Genomic DNA, 16,038 nt, shown 5'->3' with positions numbered 1-16,038 from the left:
AATTCCAAGGTCCCAGGATCAAGTCCTGCTCAGCAGGGAGTCTGCTTCTACCTCTCCCGCTGCCCCTGCTCATGCATGCTCTCTCTAATAAATAAAATCTTTTTAAAAAGTAAAACATTAAAAAAAAATTTTTTTAATATAGTTTTTCTCCTAAGAGCGTATGCACCCATATAAAATTTTTTTTTAAAGATTTTATTTATTTGTCAGAAAGAGAGACAGAGAAAGCACGCAAGCAGGCAGAGGCAGGCAGAGACGGAGAGAGAGGCAGGCTCCCTACTGAGCAAGGAGCCCGATATGGGACTCGATCCCAGGACCCTGGGATCATGACCTGAGCCGGAGGCAGTAGTTTAACCCACTGAGCCACCCAGGCGTCCCCCCATATAAAATTTTTAAAGAAATTTTTACAGGCTATTTCTCTTGATCATAATCCATAAATAAATAAGTGATCAAAGAAGACATCATTATTAGAAATTAAGTCCCTAGATAATGCATGGGTTGAACAACACAAAACAATTTCCCAACAATCGAGAGGGCAATAAAAAGGAAAACATCTCATACTGTAAAACCTGTGTAACAATAAAAGTAGTATTAAGAAAAAATATGTATAGCCCTGAATGCTTTCATTTGGAACAAAAAGATTAAAGAACTAAGAATTCATCTTAAACCAGAAAAAAAATTTCAAAGTAACCAGAAAGAAGACATTAATAAAAAAACAAATTATGGGGGCACCTGATTTACTAAGTCAGTTAAGTAAGTGTCTGATTCTTGATCTCAGCTCATGTCTTGATCTCAGGGTTTTGAGTTCAAGCCCTGCACTGGGCTCTACGCCCAGCATGGAGCCCACTTACAAAAAAAAAATTAAAAAAGCAAATTATGGATTTGAATGAAAATAAATTGAATATTCTTCTTCCCAAAGAACTCATGTTTGCCTTTTCCTTTTCTCTGTTGTACAATTATTTTGTATTTCATCAGTTTTGGCTATTGTCTCTCCTTCCTTGTACTTTACTTAGTTTTAATATGCCAGCTAGCTAGCTTTGTCCTCATCTCTTGAAATGAGCGCTCAGATCATGGACTTTGAACCTCTTTTTTCTAACATATGGATTAAAGGCTATAAACTCCTTTATACCTAAGCCCTGCTTATGTGGATCAAACAAGTTTTGATATGATGTGTCTTACCAAAAGTAATTTTTTAAACTTGCTTCTTTGAAAACACCAATAAAATGAAATCAACTCCTTAAAGAACAGATTAAAGAAAAATAGTAGGATTAGGGATGAAACAACAAGATATATCCACATATACAATATAAACATACTACTTATAATACCATGGCAACAAATTTCAAAATCTAGGGGAAAAAGAAATGAAGTGTGAGAACAGACTCTTTGTCTTAGTCCCAATTTTAAGTAGAAGGTTCCAACATATCACTATTGGGATGATGTCTACTGCTGGAATACCTGCAAATGATTTATCATAGGGGCACATGCACCCGAATGTTCATAGCAGCAATGTCCACGATAGCCAAACTATGGAAGTCCACGGTAGCCAAATTATGGAAAGAACCTAGATGTCCCTCAACAGATGAATGGATAAAGATGTGGTACACACACACACACACACACACACACACACACACACACACACACAGGAATACTATGCAGCCATCAAAAGAAATGAAATCTTGCCATTTGCGATGACGTGGATGGAACTAGAGGGTATTATGCTTAGCAAAATAAGTCAATCAGAGAAAGACAACTATCATATGATCTCCCTGATATGAGAAAGTGGAGATGCAACGGGGGGGGGGGGGGGGGGGGGGGGGGGGGGGGGGGTGGCAAAGGAAAAGAATAAATGAAACGAGATGGGATCGGGAGGGAGACAAACCAAAAGAGACTCTTAATGTTACAAAACAAACTGAGGGGGGCTGGGGGAGGGGTGTAGAAAGAGGGTGATGGGGTTATGGACATTGGGGAGGGTATGTGCTATGGTGAGTGTTGTGAAGTGTGTAAACCTGGGTACAGACCTGTACCTCTAGGGCTAATACTACATTATATATTTATTAAAAAAATTTAAAAATTAAAAAAAAGAAAAATGTAGTACCGGTGTTCAGGCTCTAATGTAAGAACATATAGTCTGATGTAGAAAACAGACATAAATAAATAGACAATAATGATATATTCTATCATATGGAGATATGTTATGGTGGAAACATACAAAATGGGGAGTATCTAACCCTGTCGAAAGAGTTGTACTATTTTTACTTGCTCACACCCACTTCCATGTTCTATTAATAGGTGTAGGTACCTGACACAAGCTAAACCAATCATATTACCCCAAGACCACACTGACTGCGTTAAGGGTGTAGGCCTGAGAGAGTTGTGCCCTGGGATTTTTCAAACCAGAACTGCGCAAGTAAAGGCCCTTTCTTTGCCTTCTCATTATGAAGCTCTAAAGGTATGAACACAGAAACTCAGGCTACACTCAGAGAAACAAAAATGAGATGGAGAACATCCTGAAGATATCAGAATCCGATTTCAGTCAGTCCTGCTTTTCCCAAGCCTCATATACATTATCTAATACTTATTAAAGCTGGTTATTTTGGAGGCCTGGGTGGCTCAGTTGTTGAGCATCTGCCTTTGGCTCAGGTCATGATCCCAGGGTCCTGGGATCGAGCCCCACATCAGGCTCCCTGCTCGACAGGAGGTCTGCTTCTCCTTCTCCCACTCCCCCTGCTTGTGTTTCCTCTCTCACTGTGTTTCTCTCTGTCAAATAAATAAATAAAAACTTCAAAAAAAAGAAAAAGCACAATTTTTAAAAAAGATTTTTAAAATTTATTTATTTGACAGAGATCTCAAGTAGGCAGAAAGGCAGGGAGAGAGAGAGTAGGAAGCAGACTCCCCACTGAGCAGAGAGCCCAATGTAGGGCTTGATCTCAGGACTCTGGGATCATGACCTGAGCCGAAGGCAGAGGCTTTAACTCACTGAGTCACCCAGGTGCCCTTTAAGAAATATTCATCTCTGTTTTTTCTTCACATACTGAGATTATTAATTTCTAACATGATTTTGACTTTTCCTATTTGTTTTTTGAGGTCAATTTTCATTTTATTTCCTCCTACTTTTGTTGGTGTCTCTCCTCAGCTTTTGAATTTTTGATTCAAGATTTCTTAAATTACCCTGAATGGTTGTATGAGGCCGCCACACTCAGTTTGGAGCCCTGTGTTGGTGTTGTTCTGCTTCATAGCTGGTTTCTGTGGAACAATTTTTATCAGCTACAATGTTTGGTTTCCACTTTCTTAGAGTTTGGGATGGATCATGTCCATCCCAACAGACCATTTTCTGCTTACGTTCATCTTAAGGTCAGGATTCCTAGCTTTGGAGCACCTCCTTCCGTCAAGCTTAACAACACTCAATTTCTTAATGACCAATGTTGGTAATAGAAGAAAGGATACATTTTGTTCCTGCAGGATCCTCAGATCCTCTAAATCCTTACCTATCTGAAAATATGCTTATGTTGTCTTAAACTTGATTACAAACTTAACTGGAGAATACTAGGATTGGGATAAATTCCCTTCAAATATTTAAGAAAATGTTCCATCAACCTCCTACATCCAATTTGGCCAACGAAAAGTGCTGAAGACAGTCTGCTTTGTTTTGAGAGTGAACTGTTTTTCTTCACTGCAAGAAAACTAGGGTATTTTCTTTATCCTTGGAATTCTGAAACTCCCTAAGGACATATCTCAGCATGTTTTCTAGCACTTTCAATATTAAGACTTGAGGAGATGGGTGAGAAGGAACGAGTTTCCACTGGGGAGTTTCCACCTCTTATTTTTGGACCATATCCTCTCCTTTGCTATTTCTGTTCTCTCCTTCTGGTACCTGTTTACCCAATTCTAGATCTACCTTCCCTATCCCTTTATTTCTATTTTATCTCCCATACCTTGTTTTTGCTCTACATCTAGGGAGAACTCTGGTTTTATTTTTCAAATCACTGATTTGGTCTTCTTTCTGTTTTACCCCTTCATCCTGTATTTCAAAGATCTCTTCTTTAGTTGACTTTCATTTTCAGTGTAAGCTCTATGCCATAAACTGGAGTTTTTCAAGAGTTCTTTCTAAACCCTACATCATTTATTTCCTCTAACTCTGAGGTACAGCCTCTAAGATGGCCCTCGATGACCCCGGTTTCCTGGTGTTCATACCCGTGTATGGTTCCCTCCTACAGTGTATAAGCACCTGTCTGAGTAATAAAACATGACCCACGTGGTTGTCTGTCACTACCAAAACTATGACAGAAACCCTGAGCTCTGTGCTGGGAGGCCCTCTCTCGCTCTGGAGCAAGCACGCTGCCACATGTAAACTGCTTCAAGGAGGGACGCACATGGTGAGGAACTGAGCAGCTAGGGAAGAACTGACCCCAACCAACACTCCTGTGAGCAAGCGGAAAGCTCACTCAGCCCTGCCAGAGTCTCGGCCGACACCCGCTGCTCAGCTTTCCAGCAAGCTCAGGAGAGACCCTGAGCTAGACAGGCCCATCGGGCTTCCTGACCCTCTAATAGTGACAGGATAAGTGTGCAGCGTTTCAAGCTGCTAACCTTGAGAGTAATCTGTCATGCAGCAATGGACAAATGATACGTGGAGACACAACAAAGACAGGCAGGCAGAAGACTGCTGTAATAGTTCAGAGAAATGGTGGCAGAGAGGAAGATGGGATAGAAAAAAGGCCAATTCAAGAGATATTTAATAAAACCTATGAAACCCAGGAATCAACTGAATATGAGGGAGGAAGAAAATAGGAAGTTGATGGTAGCTTTCAGATTTTTGGTTTGAAGCTACGAACAACACATTTTTGTCATTCTAAATACGGAGTACTTACAAAAGTTAAGAAACAGACACATAGAAACAACAAGAGACCTATGAAGTCTAGAAGTCTGACTCAGAATAATCGGGATTGCTTCTGTAGATACAAGAACACAGGTAAAAGAAAAACAACGAACTCTGAAAAAACCACCATTTAAGGTGTACACAACAATAAGTCCACTTACATAATGGAGATGAGGCAGACAAGAGAGGAGAAAACCAACTCAGGAACAAGAAAAACAGCTTTTTTAAGTAATGTTTTTTTAGATTTATTTATTTATTTTATAGAAAAAGAGAGTATGTGTGAGCAGGGGGATGGGCAGAGGGCGAGAGAGAGAGACAGAATTCTCAAGCAGACTCCCCAGAGTGCAATCTGACCTGGACTCCATCCCAGGACCTTGGGATCATGACCTGAGCCAAAACCAAGAATCAGATAGTCAACTGAGTACATCACACAGGCACCCACAATAAAAATATCTTTTAAGATAATTTATGCTAAAAGGGCACCTGCATGGCTCAGTTGGTTAAACATCTGCCTTTGGCTCAGGTCATAGGACTGAGTCCCACATTGGGCTCCTCACTCAGCAGGGAGTCTGCTTGTCCCTTTACCCCTCCACCACTCATGCACATGATCTCTCTCTCAAATAAATAAAATCTTAAATATATATATATATATATACATATATAATATATATATAGTGAAGACAAATTTTATTTTATTTATTTTTTTTAAAGATTTTATTTATTTATTTGACAGAGAGAAATCACAAGTAGATGGAGAGGCAGGCAGAGAGAGAGAGAGGGAAGCAGGCTCCCCGCCGAGCAGAGAGCCCGATGCGGGACTTGATCCCAGGACCCTGAGATCATGACCTGAGCCGAAGGCAGCGGCTTAACCCACTGAGCCACCCAGGCGCCCTGAAGACAAATTTTCTTAAAAATAAGGTCTTGGGGTGGCTGGGTGGCTCAGTCAGTTAAATGTCCAACTTGTGATCTCAGCTCAGGTCTTGATCACAGATTGTGAGTTCAAGCCCCATGGTAGGCTCCAGACTGGGAGTGCGCCTACTTAAAATAAATACATAAACAAATAAAATAAAAATAAAAATAAGGTCTCACAAGTTGAAAATAATTTGTGATTTAATTCTGGCTTCAATTTCACTAACCAGAGTCAAACCAAATACGGATCTAGAGGAATAGTTCTCAACTGAGGGACATACCATCCCCACAGAAGCTCGCTTGGAAAGGTACCAGAGCTTTTGTTTGTTTATTTCACTAATGAGGGGTGGGGGTGCACAGGGAGTGTCCACTACTAGAGTGTCTGAGGGTGAAGGCCAGAGGTGATAAACATCCCACTATATGCTAGACAATCTTTTACAACCACCTAAAATGCCAACGCACTCTTATTGAGAAATAAGGATCTCAGATAAAAAAGAAGCAAATAGGGGTGCCTGGGTGGCCCAGTGGGTTAAAGCCTCTGCCTTCGGCTCAGGTCATGATCCCAGGGTCCTGGAATCGAGCCCCACATTGGGCTCTCTGCTCAGTGGGGAGCCTGCTTCCCCCTCTCTCTCTGTCTGCCTCTCTGCCTACTTGTGATCTCTGTCTGCCAAATAAATAAATAAATTTTTAAAAAAAAAAGAAGAAGAAGCAAATAGTCAATGGAGTTTAATAACAATATTTTAGTACCTCAAATTTAGAAAGATATAAGCAACCCAAATATTATTAATTTACATAATCAAACAGCTAACATTTGAAGGGTTTTTTTTACAATGTACTTTTTAAAGATTTATTTTAGAGAGTGCGTGCATGGGGGGGGGCAAAGGGAGAGGGAGAGGGGGGAAGCAGACTCCCCACTCAGCACAGAGCCCAATATGGGCTCAATCTCACAACCATGAGATCATGACCTGAACGAAAACCAAGAGTTGAACACTCAGCCAACTAAGCCACCCAAGCAGCCCTAAAACTCAAAGGGTTTAATTAATGTAGGTCTTGCAATTTGGGTTATACCATGTTAAGATATCCAAGAATCCTTTAACCCAAAAGGACTACATATTGAGCTGCCTTGGATAACTGCAAGGAGATCAAGGATTTTTAAAAATGATGTGATGAGGGCGCCTAGGTGGCTCAGTGGGTTAAGCCGCTGCCTTCAGCTCAGGTCATGATCTCGGGGTCCTGGGATCGAGTCCCGCATCAGGTTCTCTGCTCAGCAGGGAGCCTGCTTCCCTCTCTCTCTCTCTCTGCCTGCCTCTCTGCCTCCTTGTGATCTCTGCCTGTCAAATAAATAAATAAATAAAATCTTTAAAAAAAAAAAATGATGTGATGAGACCAATAACTAGAGCAAATACAAAGGTACTGACTATTTCTGCTTATAAATGCACCGTAAGGGACGCCTGGGTGGCTCAGTTGGTTAAGCGGCTGCCTTCGGCTCAGGTCATGATCCTAGCATCCTGGGATCGAGTCCCACATCGGGCTCCTTGCTTGGTGGGGAGCCTGCTTCTCCCTCTGCCTTTGCCTACCACTCTGTCTGCCTGTGCTGGCATGCTCTCTCTCTCTCTCTTTCTCTCTCTCTGACAAATAAATAAATAAATAAAATATTTAAAAAAAAAATTAAAAAAAAAAAAAGAAATGCACCATAAGCAGGGAATACCATCATACTATACTTCCCCCAGTCAGGAGTGCACAGAAAACAAGCATCATTCTAGATGATAAATGATATAATCAACACAAATTGACAGAAACAAAACAAAACCCCACCACAGTCAACAGATTATTCATAAAATAGTTTAATCAAATAATTTAAGAAAAATAGTATACATGAATGCTATGTATTTCTAAAAGGGCTTAGCTGTTTACTGAACTTTAATTTTTCAAAAGATAGAATCATGCTTATAAGTTAATATTATGTAACAAGTTCTATACTATTTAGGAAATTATATTTTTATGATGCAATAACGAGAAAAAAATGAGAACAGCTTAATGTGTATGGATTATTCAATCACATATCTATAAGTCCTGACATAGAATTCCACTAAAGCATACACAGAAAAGTTAGAGCAGGTCTGCGAAGGCTAACCTCAGGAAGATGTGCTTGTAAGGCTGGCCCTTGACCGGTATCTGGGAATTTGGATTTTGCAAAGGTTCTCACCGTTTCCTGCTGAGAATCGCTCATTGGCCCTAAATGTTGAGGTAAACAAGCTGATTTATATTGAACTCCTGCTTGTCATCTAGGAGTCTGGGACTTCACTTCGTGTCAGGCAGAGGCTATCTATGCAACAGCTGAGTTAAAACCTGAACACTTGTCTTTAATGTGCTTCCCTGTAGAAAGACTTTACCACCTGTGCTGTCACCATCAGCTGCTAGAGAACTAAGTGTCTCCTGTTTAACTCCAATGGGAGAGGATGCTTGGAAACATGCACCTGGTTTCCCCTGAATTTGCCACCTACACCTTTGTTGCATTTTACTGTAATAAATCACAGCCATGAATACGACTATGTCTGAGTCCTGTGAGTATTCCCAGCAATCACTGAACCTCGAGGTGGTCATGAGACTGCTGAGGCAAGTGGTGTCAGAACTGGGATTCACTAGGACAGCTGGGACTCACTGAAACATGGTAAGGGTACGAAGTGATAAAGTTACTGGACGATGAACCCTTGCTGTTTGGGTGGCTAGAAAGTCATCCATGCTACAAAACAGGAGCTGAGTGCATGTGTTTTAAGAGAGAAGAGTTACCTAGGAAAGCAGAAAACAATAGCTCTAATCCCCAGAGAGTGGGCTCACTCAATCCCCCACTGCTTTCAGCCATGCTGACTGACGAGTGACAGGAGAAAAAGCACAGCCTGGCTAACACCTCTGGGTTTGCTCTTGCCTCCAACTGGGAAGAGAAAAGGCCCAAAGTTAAGCTATGAGTGAACCAAAAATGTCAAATGCTGGCATTATTCTCCGCCACCCCTACCCCCAGCCATGAGGAAATAAGAGTTAAGTCAGATCCTGGAGAAAGCTTTAGATAAACCAGGGGAGAAAATGCTGGGGGTGGAGTGCCTGCAGGGAAGGGAAATCACTCCAGCTGTTTCTTCAGGCCAAAGGCTGCTACTGAAGCAATTCTTCCAGGCTCCTTGCATACCAGCCAGGATCTCCCAGCAACTCTAGCATTAATGTTGTCAATGCTGTTAGGGATTTGAATAAATCTATAATGGGTTTAAAAGATGGTTTTTTATTTTGTGCCTTTGGCATCTGGATGTATGATCAAAAAAGATGTAAAATGTTATATGCTCGTACTTTCATACCAGGATTGTACCTAGCAGCAAAGGTTGTCCCCCCCGCCCCCCCAAAACTAGCAGACACAACTTCCATGCTTTAAGCTGCTGGTAAGGGGATTGGAATTTAAAGTGTTTGAATACTGGAACAGAAAATGTCTCTGTAAAGGCATTATTTTTACCTACTGGTATGTCTGAAAAAAGGGAGATAACATAAAAACAAAGGAAATCTTTAGACGGAAATACACTTCTGGAGTTTTAAAAAGCAGTTCTTGGTTGCCACTGAGTTCCTGTGAAATCAGGTATCTGACCCCTAGATGCTGATGATCTTCCAGCCTGATGTGCCTGTTCTTGAGCGAATCAATCTGGACTCTTAAGACTGATAAGATAAAAAGGGCTTAGATAAGTCTTGCTTGTCACTTGGACTTGGAACACGAATGTCTGCAGCCATCTCAGCTTTCTGGCTGCAGAAGAAAAGTTGCTCTCTTTTTTAGACTCCTGAATTCACAAATCTTATTTGCCTGGATCTGACTCTGAGCTGAAACCTGATACTGTCTGTTACTGGCTGTTTCCAGCTCAACATAAGCTGTGCTGAACTCAAGCAAGCATATGCTCAGTGAACAGGACTTGGACCTGAAGTCGCTGCAGGTTTCAGCAGCCTTTGTGGAGCTGTCAACTGCAACTATCCTGGATTCTGGCTGGACCACCTGCATTACTTCCAGATGCCCCCAGAAAAGGGCGTGATCTCTGATGACGCGATCTGAAGTCAAGCCGCTGACTGGCTCTAGTTACTGGATACAGACACTAGCAGTACTCCTAACCTGTGATGACTGCCGAAAGCTACCAGGGGGAAGGCAGTGACCCACCCCTCCTGACGTCCTCTCCGTGAGGACGTCCTCTCCCGTCCCACTGTGAGTGACCCATGTTCTGTTCACCTTTGCCTCATCGTCCCTGTGCATACACCTTAATAAGCAACTTGGGTGTTAAACCCAGCTGTCTCCAGAAAGGAGTGGACCTTTTCTAGGCTGCTCACTAGATAAATAATCAGAACAAAAGGTGCGGGAGGGGACACAAACCTACTTTAAAAATTTCTGAACATCTGACACTTCATTCAGACCAATACACAATACATCTTCATAGTTAAGGGAAGTATATTATTTTAAACATTTTCTGTAAATATGCGTTTGCTCCTCTTGCCAGTCCACATGTCTGGGGGAAAAAAACTGAAAAGTTTTCATTACTGAATGGGACACACTGGTTTTATAAGAAAGAAAAAACAAAACACAGCACCTGAGAAGGCACAGGGGAGGAGGAAGACATTAAAGATTTTTGTTCTTCAGAATTATTCTTCAAGGTTTTGCTGTCTTCCTGAAGGAAAACTCCCACCACTGGCTTTCCATGCTGCTGTGAGTACTCTGAAATCAAACCTGACAGCGCTTGGAGACAGCAGGGAAGAGCCCAACTCCTACACTTTCTACACAGAGCCCTTCTAAATAAACAGCACCTGCACTAGTGAGGCGAATCAACAAGTGTCATGGAATAAATGAAACCATTTAGAACTAACTTCCTTCAGGCAGTTCATCTGAAAACAAAGGCTGAACTGAATGAACAGAAAAGGAACAAGAACTCTAGAGCGAACGGTCCTATGGGAGGAGGGAAACTGGGAGCCCTGTGACCGTGTACTACCTGACCAACCTGACCTGTCTCACCTGCAACACCCTAACAACTGTAAACTTTTTGTTTCTGAGGTACCACACATGCCCTCTGAGATTATACTTCTTCGTGGATGTGCTCTGAGGATCATGACACTGCTTTAACCCTCGAAAGCTTTTGGGTGTGCTTCAGCTTAGGAGCCAGAGTTGTGCTGTGCCTGAATTGATGCCTCAGACCACGTAATAAAGGTTCCTATAGAAAGTAAGGGAGAGGGGTGCCTGGGTGGCTCAGATGGCTAAGCATCTGCCTGCAGCTCAGGTTATGACCCCAGAGTCCTGGGATCGAGTCCTCATGTCAGGTTCCCAGCTCAGTGGGGAGCCAGCTTCTCTGGTTCCCTCAGCCTCTCCCCGTTTGTGCTCTCTCTCCTAAATGAATAAATAAAATCAGAAAGAAAGAAAGAAAGAAAGAAAGGAAGGAAGGGAGAAAAGTTTATTTTCTTTTCCTAAAATAAACTTCATGGTTGGTGGGATTTATTTTTACTAGCTAAATCTAGGACCTCTAAAAGACCTAACTGAGATGAGTACTACCGATTGGTCTTGCCTTGCCCCACTGTATGAGTGAAATGGTCAACAGTATCCTACCCTGATAAAAAACTTTTCCTGATCATGCCTTAAATGTACAAGCTATATGGTTTACACTGAACACCTGATCTTTCTGAGAATCTGGAATTTGGGTACATGCCAAGCAGAGGCTACCTATGTGACCAGTCCCCAATAAAAACTCTGATTACAGAGTCTGCGAGAGCTTCTCAGGTAGACAACGTATCATACTGGGTGTCAATCCCATTGCTGGAGAGACAGGGTTCTGTACGATTCTATAAGTACTCTGGGAAGCCCGTGCCTGTTTTCCCCCAGTCTTTATCCGATGTGCCTTTCCTTTTTGCTACTTTTGTGCTGTATGTTTTTGCTGTAGTCAGCCACAGCGATGTATGACGGCGTACCACCCCCATCCCCAGCAAATCATGGACTACAGAAGAGGACTTAGAGTAATAACAACTGTAAACAGGTAAACCGTCCAGTCTAAAGTGAGCATTCCATTTGGATATAGAAATGCATCACCAAAATTTCCTTTATATTATCAAAAAGTTAAGAGTTTAATGGATTACTTACGAAAACAGATCAAACCACTGCTGTTTTGTAACAGATTCCTGGCGTAAAAGCTTCAAAACAATCGGGCGCATGAAATCCCATTTGTCTTCAAATTGAAGTGAACCTTTATTCTTTAAAAAAAAAAAAAAAAAAAAAAGACAAAGAGTAGTTTAATTTAAATCCAGTTATATCAAAAGTGTCTGTTATTTTTGTCTTTTAAGAGTTAACTAGAGAAATGCAAGGTTTGAAATTTAAAACAATCAGTTTTCCATAATGGAATCCCTGTAAACTAATCTGATTTCAAGAAATCACAGGAAGGCACCATAAAAAAAAATTAATTGTGCGAACATATAAAGAATTTGGCCATGCCCAAGGAGAAGACCTGGTCTTTGTCCTTGACTTCTGGTAGGTAATCTCTGGGGTCTCAGAGTGTGCGTCCGATAAGAGAGTTGTTGTTTGCCCGGTAACCTTGGGTCAAACTAGATAATCTAACAAACGTGATTTAGGGAGGGAACTGGCCATATCCATAGAGTCTTTAGGATTGGGGCTCACCAACCCAGAAACACCACTGTAACTTTGGGAGGTGGTTTTGGGTTAACCAAAATGGAGACTGAGATTATCCACAAGCAATCCATCAGTCACACCTACATAAAGAAGCCCCAGTAAAAACTCCAGAAAGGGATGTCTGGGTGCCTCAGTCAGTTAAGCAGCTGTCCTGGGTCCAGGTCATAATCCCAGGGTCCTAGGACAGAGTCTGCATCAGGCTCCTTGCTAAGCGGGGAGCCTGCTTCTCTCTTTGCCTGCCACTTCCCCTGCTTGTGTGCTCGCTCTGGTGTGCGCTCTCTCTCGCTCACTCGCTCTCGCAAATAAAGAAACAAAATCTTGAAACAAACAAACAAACAAACAAAACTGGAAAATTTTGGCTAGATCAGTAGGTGGAATGCAACTCTGGAACTCAAGAGTGGTGATTTTGAGCCCCATGGTGGGTGTAGAGATTCCTTAAAAATAAAAATCTAAAATAAACTTGATACTAAAGGCTGGATGAGCTTTTCTGGCTAGCAGTAAGTACCCCATACACATGGTCACACAGTAAGGCCAAGAGAGATATGTGATCTGACTACAGGGGTGAGGACGGGGAAAGCTCTGTGCTTGGAACCCTCCTACACTCTGCCCAGTATGTCTCTCTCTTTGGCAAATCTGAATCTATATCCTTGCTCCATTAGAAGCCACACCATGATCTATAAATCTGTAAGATGTAGGAATCTTTCTAATGAGTTATTGAGCCTCGGGGTGGTTTTGGGAACCCTCCAAACTTGGAGCTTGTATCTGAAGTGAGGATGGTCTTGTATATGGAGACTGTCTCTTCTAATTTTATACTTGCCCTAAATTCCCCACAAAAAGTACACTGAGAGTCTATATAAATTCTAAAAACTGAGAAAAACAACAACAACAAAACACACACACACACACGAAAAATACCCATCCCCTTTTTAAATACTAACAAAACCCTGACACCAAACTGGAGAGAAGAGCCTAAGAAATGGAAACTCGAGACAAATTCAACAAGGACATGGGTGCAAAAATCTTAAATAAATGTCAGCTAATTAAACAAGTGGCATATTAAGAGAATGATACTTCATAATCGCACATCGTTTATCCCACGAATGTGAAGTGATTGGACATTAAGAAAAAGGTCCTGAATTCATTACATTACTAGAAGAGAGAGAGCGAGCACCCATTCGTGTTCAGTTATTACCACTGTGGCCACATGACTTGCTTTCATCAATAAATTTCCACACAAGTCAGTCATTTCCTAACATTCAAAGAAAAACTTTCAAACACACATGTGGAACACATTATCATTTTTACTAGATATAATTTTTTTTTTTAATGTAACGTTCTTAAAGATGCTGTTGACTTGTATCAGATAAGGTTCTAGACTGACTACCTGGAATCTACAAACTCCCTAAAATTATAACCCAGTAGAGGTCTCTGAATCATGTGGTCTAACAAGAACATACATCAGAATCACCTAGGGTGGCAGTTTCACATATAAGTTTCTAAAACTTAACTCAGACCTCTTGGATCAAATCTCTTTGAGTTCAGAATCAGCATATTCAGCAAACTCATGATAAAGCTACATAAAAATATCAGAAGGTCTATGTCCAAAAACAGGTTAAGAACCACTGACTGCAGGGGCACCTAGGTGGCTCAGCAGGTTAAAGCCTCTGCCTTCGGCTCAGGTCATGATCCCAGGGTCCTGGGATCCAGCCCTGCATCGGGCTCCCTGCTCAGTGGGGAGCCTGCTTTCCTTCCTCTCTCTCTGCCTGTCTCTCTGCCTACTTGCGATCTCTGCCTGTCAAATAAATAAAATCTTTAAAAAAAAAAAAAAAAAGAACCACTGACTGACAAACTCTTGTGAAAGCAAGTGATGCTTCTTATATCCACAAACACTTTGTTTTTTCTTAAACTTAAGAAAGGCACACGGTCCCATGCAGGGCTGTGTTTGAATGTATCTGGAGTCTTGCAAACCTGACCACCCGACGCTCTCCTGCAAACGGACCCTGAGAGCTTGTCTGGAGGTTCTAGCAGGGGAGTGTAGCCACTCATTTGCCCTTGACCAGAGAACGGCCCTCCACTACTGGGGACAGTCATCCACTTCAACCAAGCATGCAGCTTCGGGAGGGACACACATGGACTGGTGAGGGAAAGAGGGGACACCCGCCTAGTCAGCCAGATCAGCCACATCAACTCTGCTGATCAGTGAGGTGACAGATGTCACAGCCAGATCGTGCTCACATCCTATATCCTAGAACACTGATGATCCTGTCTTGCCCCAGGTACCTACTCTAATGACAACATTCTTACTATAAGCACCTACAAGTGATATTCACTCAAAATTTTGTACTGGGATTAGCTGCACTTTTCCCATGAACAACTAGTTGGTTTTTTACCTTATAGACTTTAGTGAATCATGCAGGGAACTTTGCCCTTAAGTGTTGGCTATGGAGAAATTCAGAGTCAGATTTGTAATTCCATGGCATAAAAGTTGTGTACTAACCTTATGACTGACTTCACTTTTCCTACTGTTCCTTCTGAAGGAGGAGCATGCAAATAAACAAATTTGAAAGAACCAGAGAAAGTTTTCTTGACTATGACATGGAGAATCATTATATATCCCCTTAATTAGAGGATACTTTACAATGCCAACTAAGTCTATTTCTCTTAGCATTTTTGGCAATTAATAAAATTAAACATAGTATAAATCTTGCAATTAAAAAGTCTAAAAGATACAGAGGACTGGAATAAACAGGTGTTTTAGGAAAATTAAATACTGCTTAGATTCTGGAATCTATTAGCTCTTGCAAAATAACTGGAAACACATTTGGTTCTTCTGTTTGATGAAACACACAAGACTAACATCAGAAACATTTTCCTCTAACACTGAATTAAAGGAGGAATTCAATAACTGAATGTTTTCTATTCATCTTTTATAATAAAAAAATGATGCTCAAGCAATTCTTTCAAGCAATTTCTCTGTTAAACTGAAGAGCATATCATTACATCATTAAGTAAGCAGCAGCAGACCAAATCTCATACCTACAAAAGGCATTAACAATATGTGAAGAAACCTTCAAATTATGAACCTTGATTTATGAATGTTTCCACTGGATAACTGAAGGCCGCCTCATCTCCTCTAATTTGCTACAAAGTCTCTTCTGCTTTTTCTCTTTATTACTCAGATTTATAGTAGGCTGAACTCACCAACTGCTGGTATATCTAGGATTATCTCACCCACTGGCTCTTTTTCACCAAGATTTCAATATCTGCCGTACTCCTTCCCAACTCGTTCACTCCTTTCAGCCTAACTACTGCCCTCACAGGCTTTCTTCTTCTCAAATACACAAAGGGGCTCTGGGGAGGCCACTGGGGAGCTGGCCATGACGGATATCTGGGGGTGGAGTATTCTAGGCAGAGGAAGCATCCATGGGGAAGACCCCAAGGTAGAAACATGCTTGATGTATTCAAGGTAGAGCAGAGTAAGGACAGATGAGAGAGCAGAGGAAGTCACAGAAGCAAAAGAGGTCTGGATCTTGCAGGGTCCTGAAGGCCATCATAAAGACTGTGGCTTCGGGGT

The 16,038-nt window shown here is 41.5% G+C and overlaps 1 protein-coding gene across 1 annotated transcript in view; it reads right to left on the bottom strand.

Moving 5' to 3' along the window:
* The window catches only part of CUL5 (cullin 5), a 91,650-nt gene that overhangs the window by 58,373 nt on the left and 17,239 nt on the right, over positions 1-16,038 (bottom strand). The window contains exon 2 of the mRNA XM_032359275.1: positions 11,922-12,031. Within this exon, the coding sequence (XP_032215166.1) occupies positions 11,922-12,031 (110 nt within the window). The remainder of the gene's footprint in view (positions 1-11,921; positions 12,032-16,038) is intronic.

This window comes from Mustela erminea, chromosome 9 (genome assembly GCF_009829155.1).
Source record: "Mustela erminea isolate mMusErm1 chromosome 9, mMusErm1.Pri, whole genome shotgun sequence".
NCBI lineage: Eukaryota > Metazoa > Chordata > Mammalia > Carnivora > Mustelidae > Mustela > Mustela erminea.
Note: the sequence above shows the minus strand (reverse complement) of the source record. Positions and strands in the feature narration are given on the sequence as shown.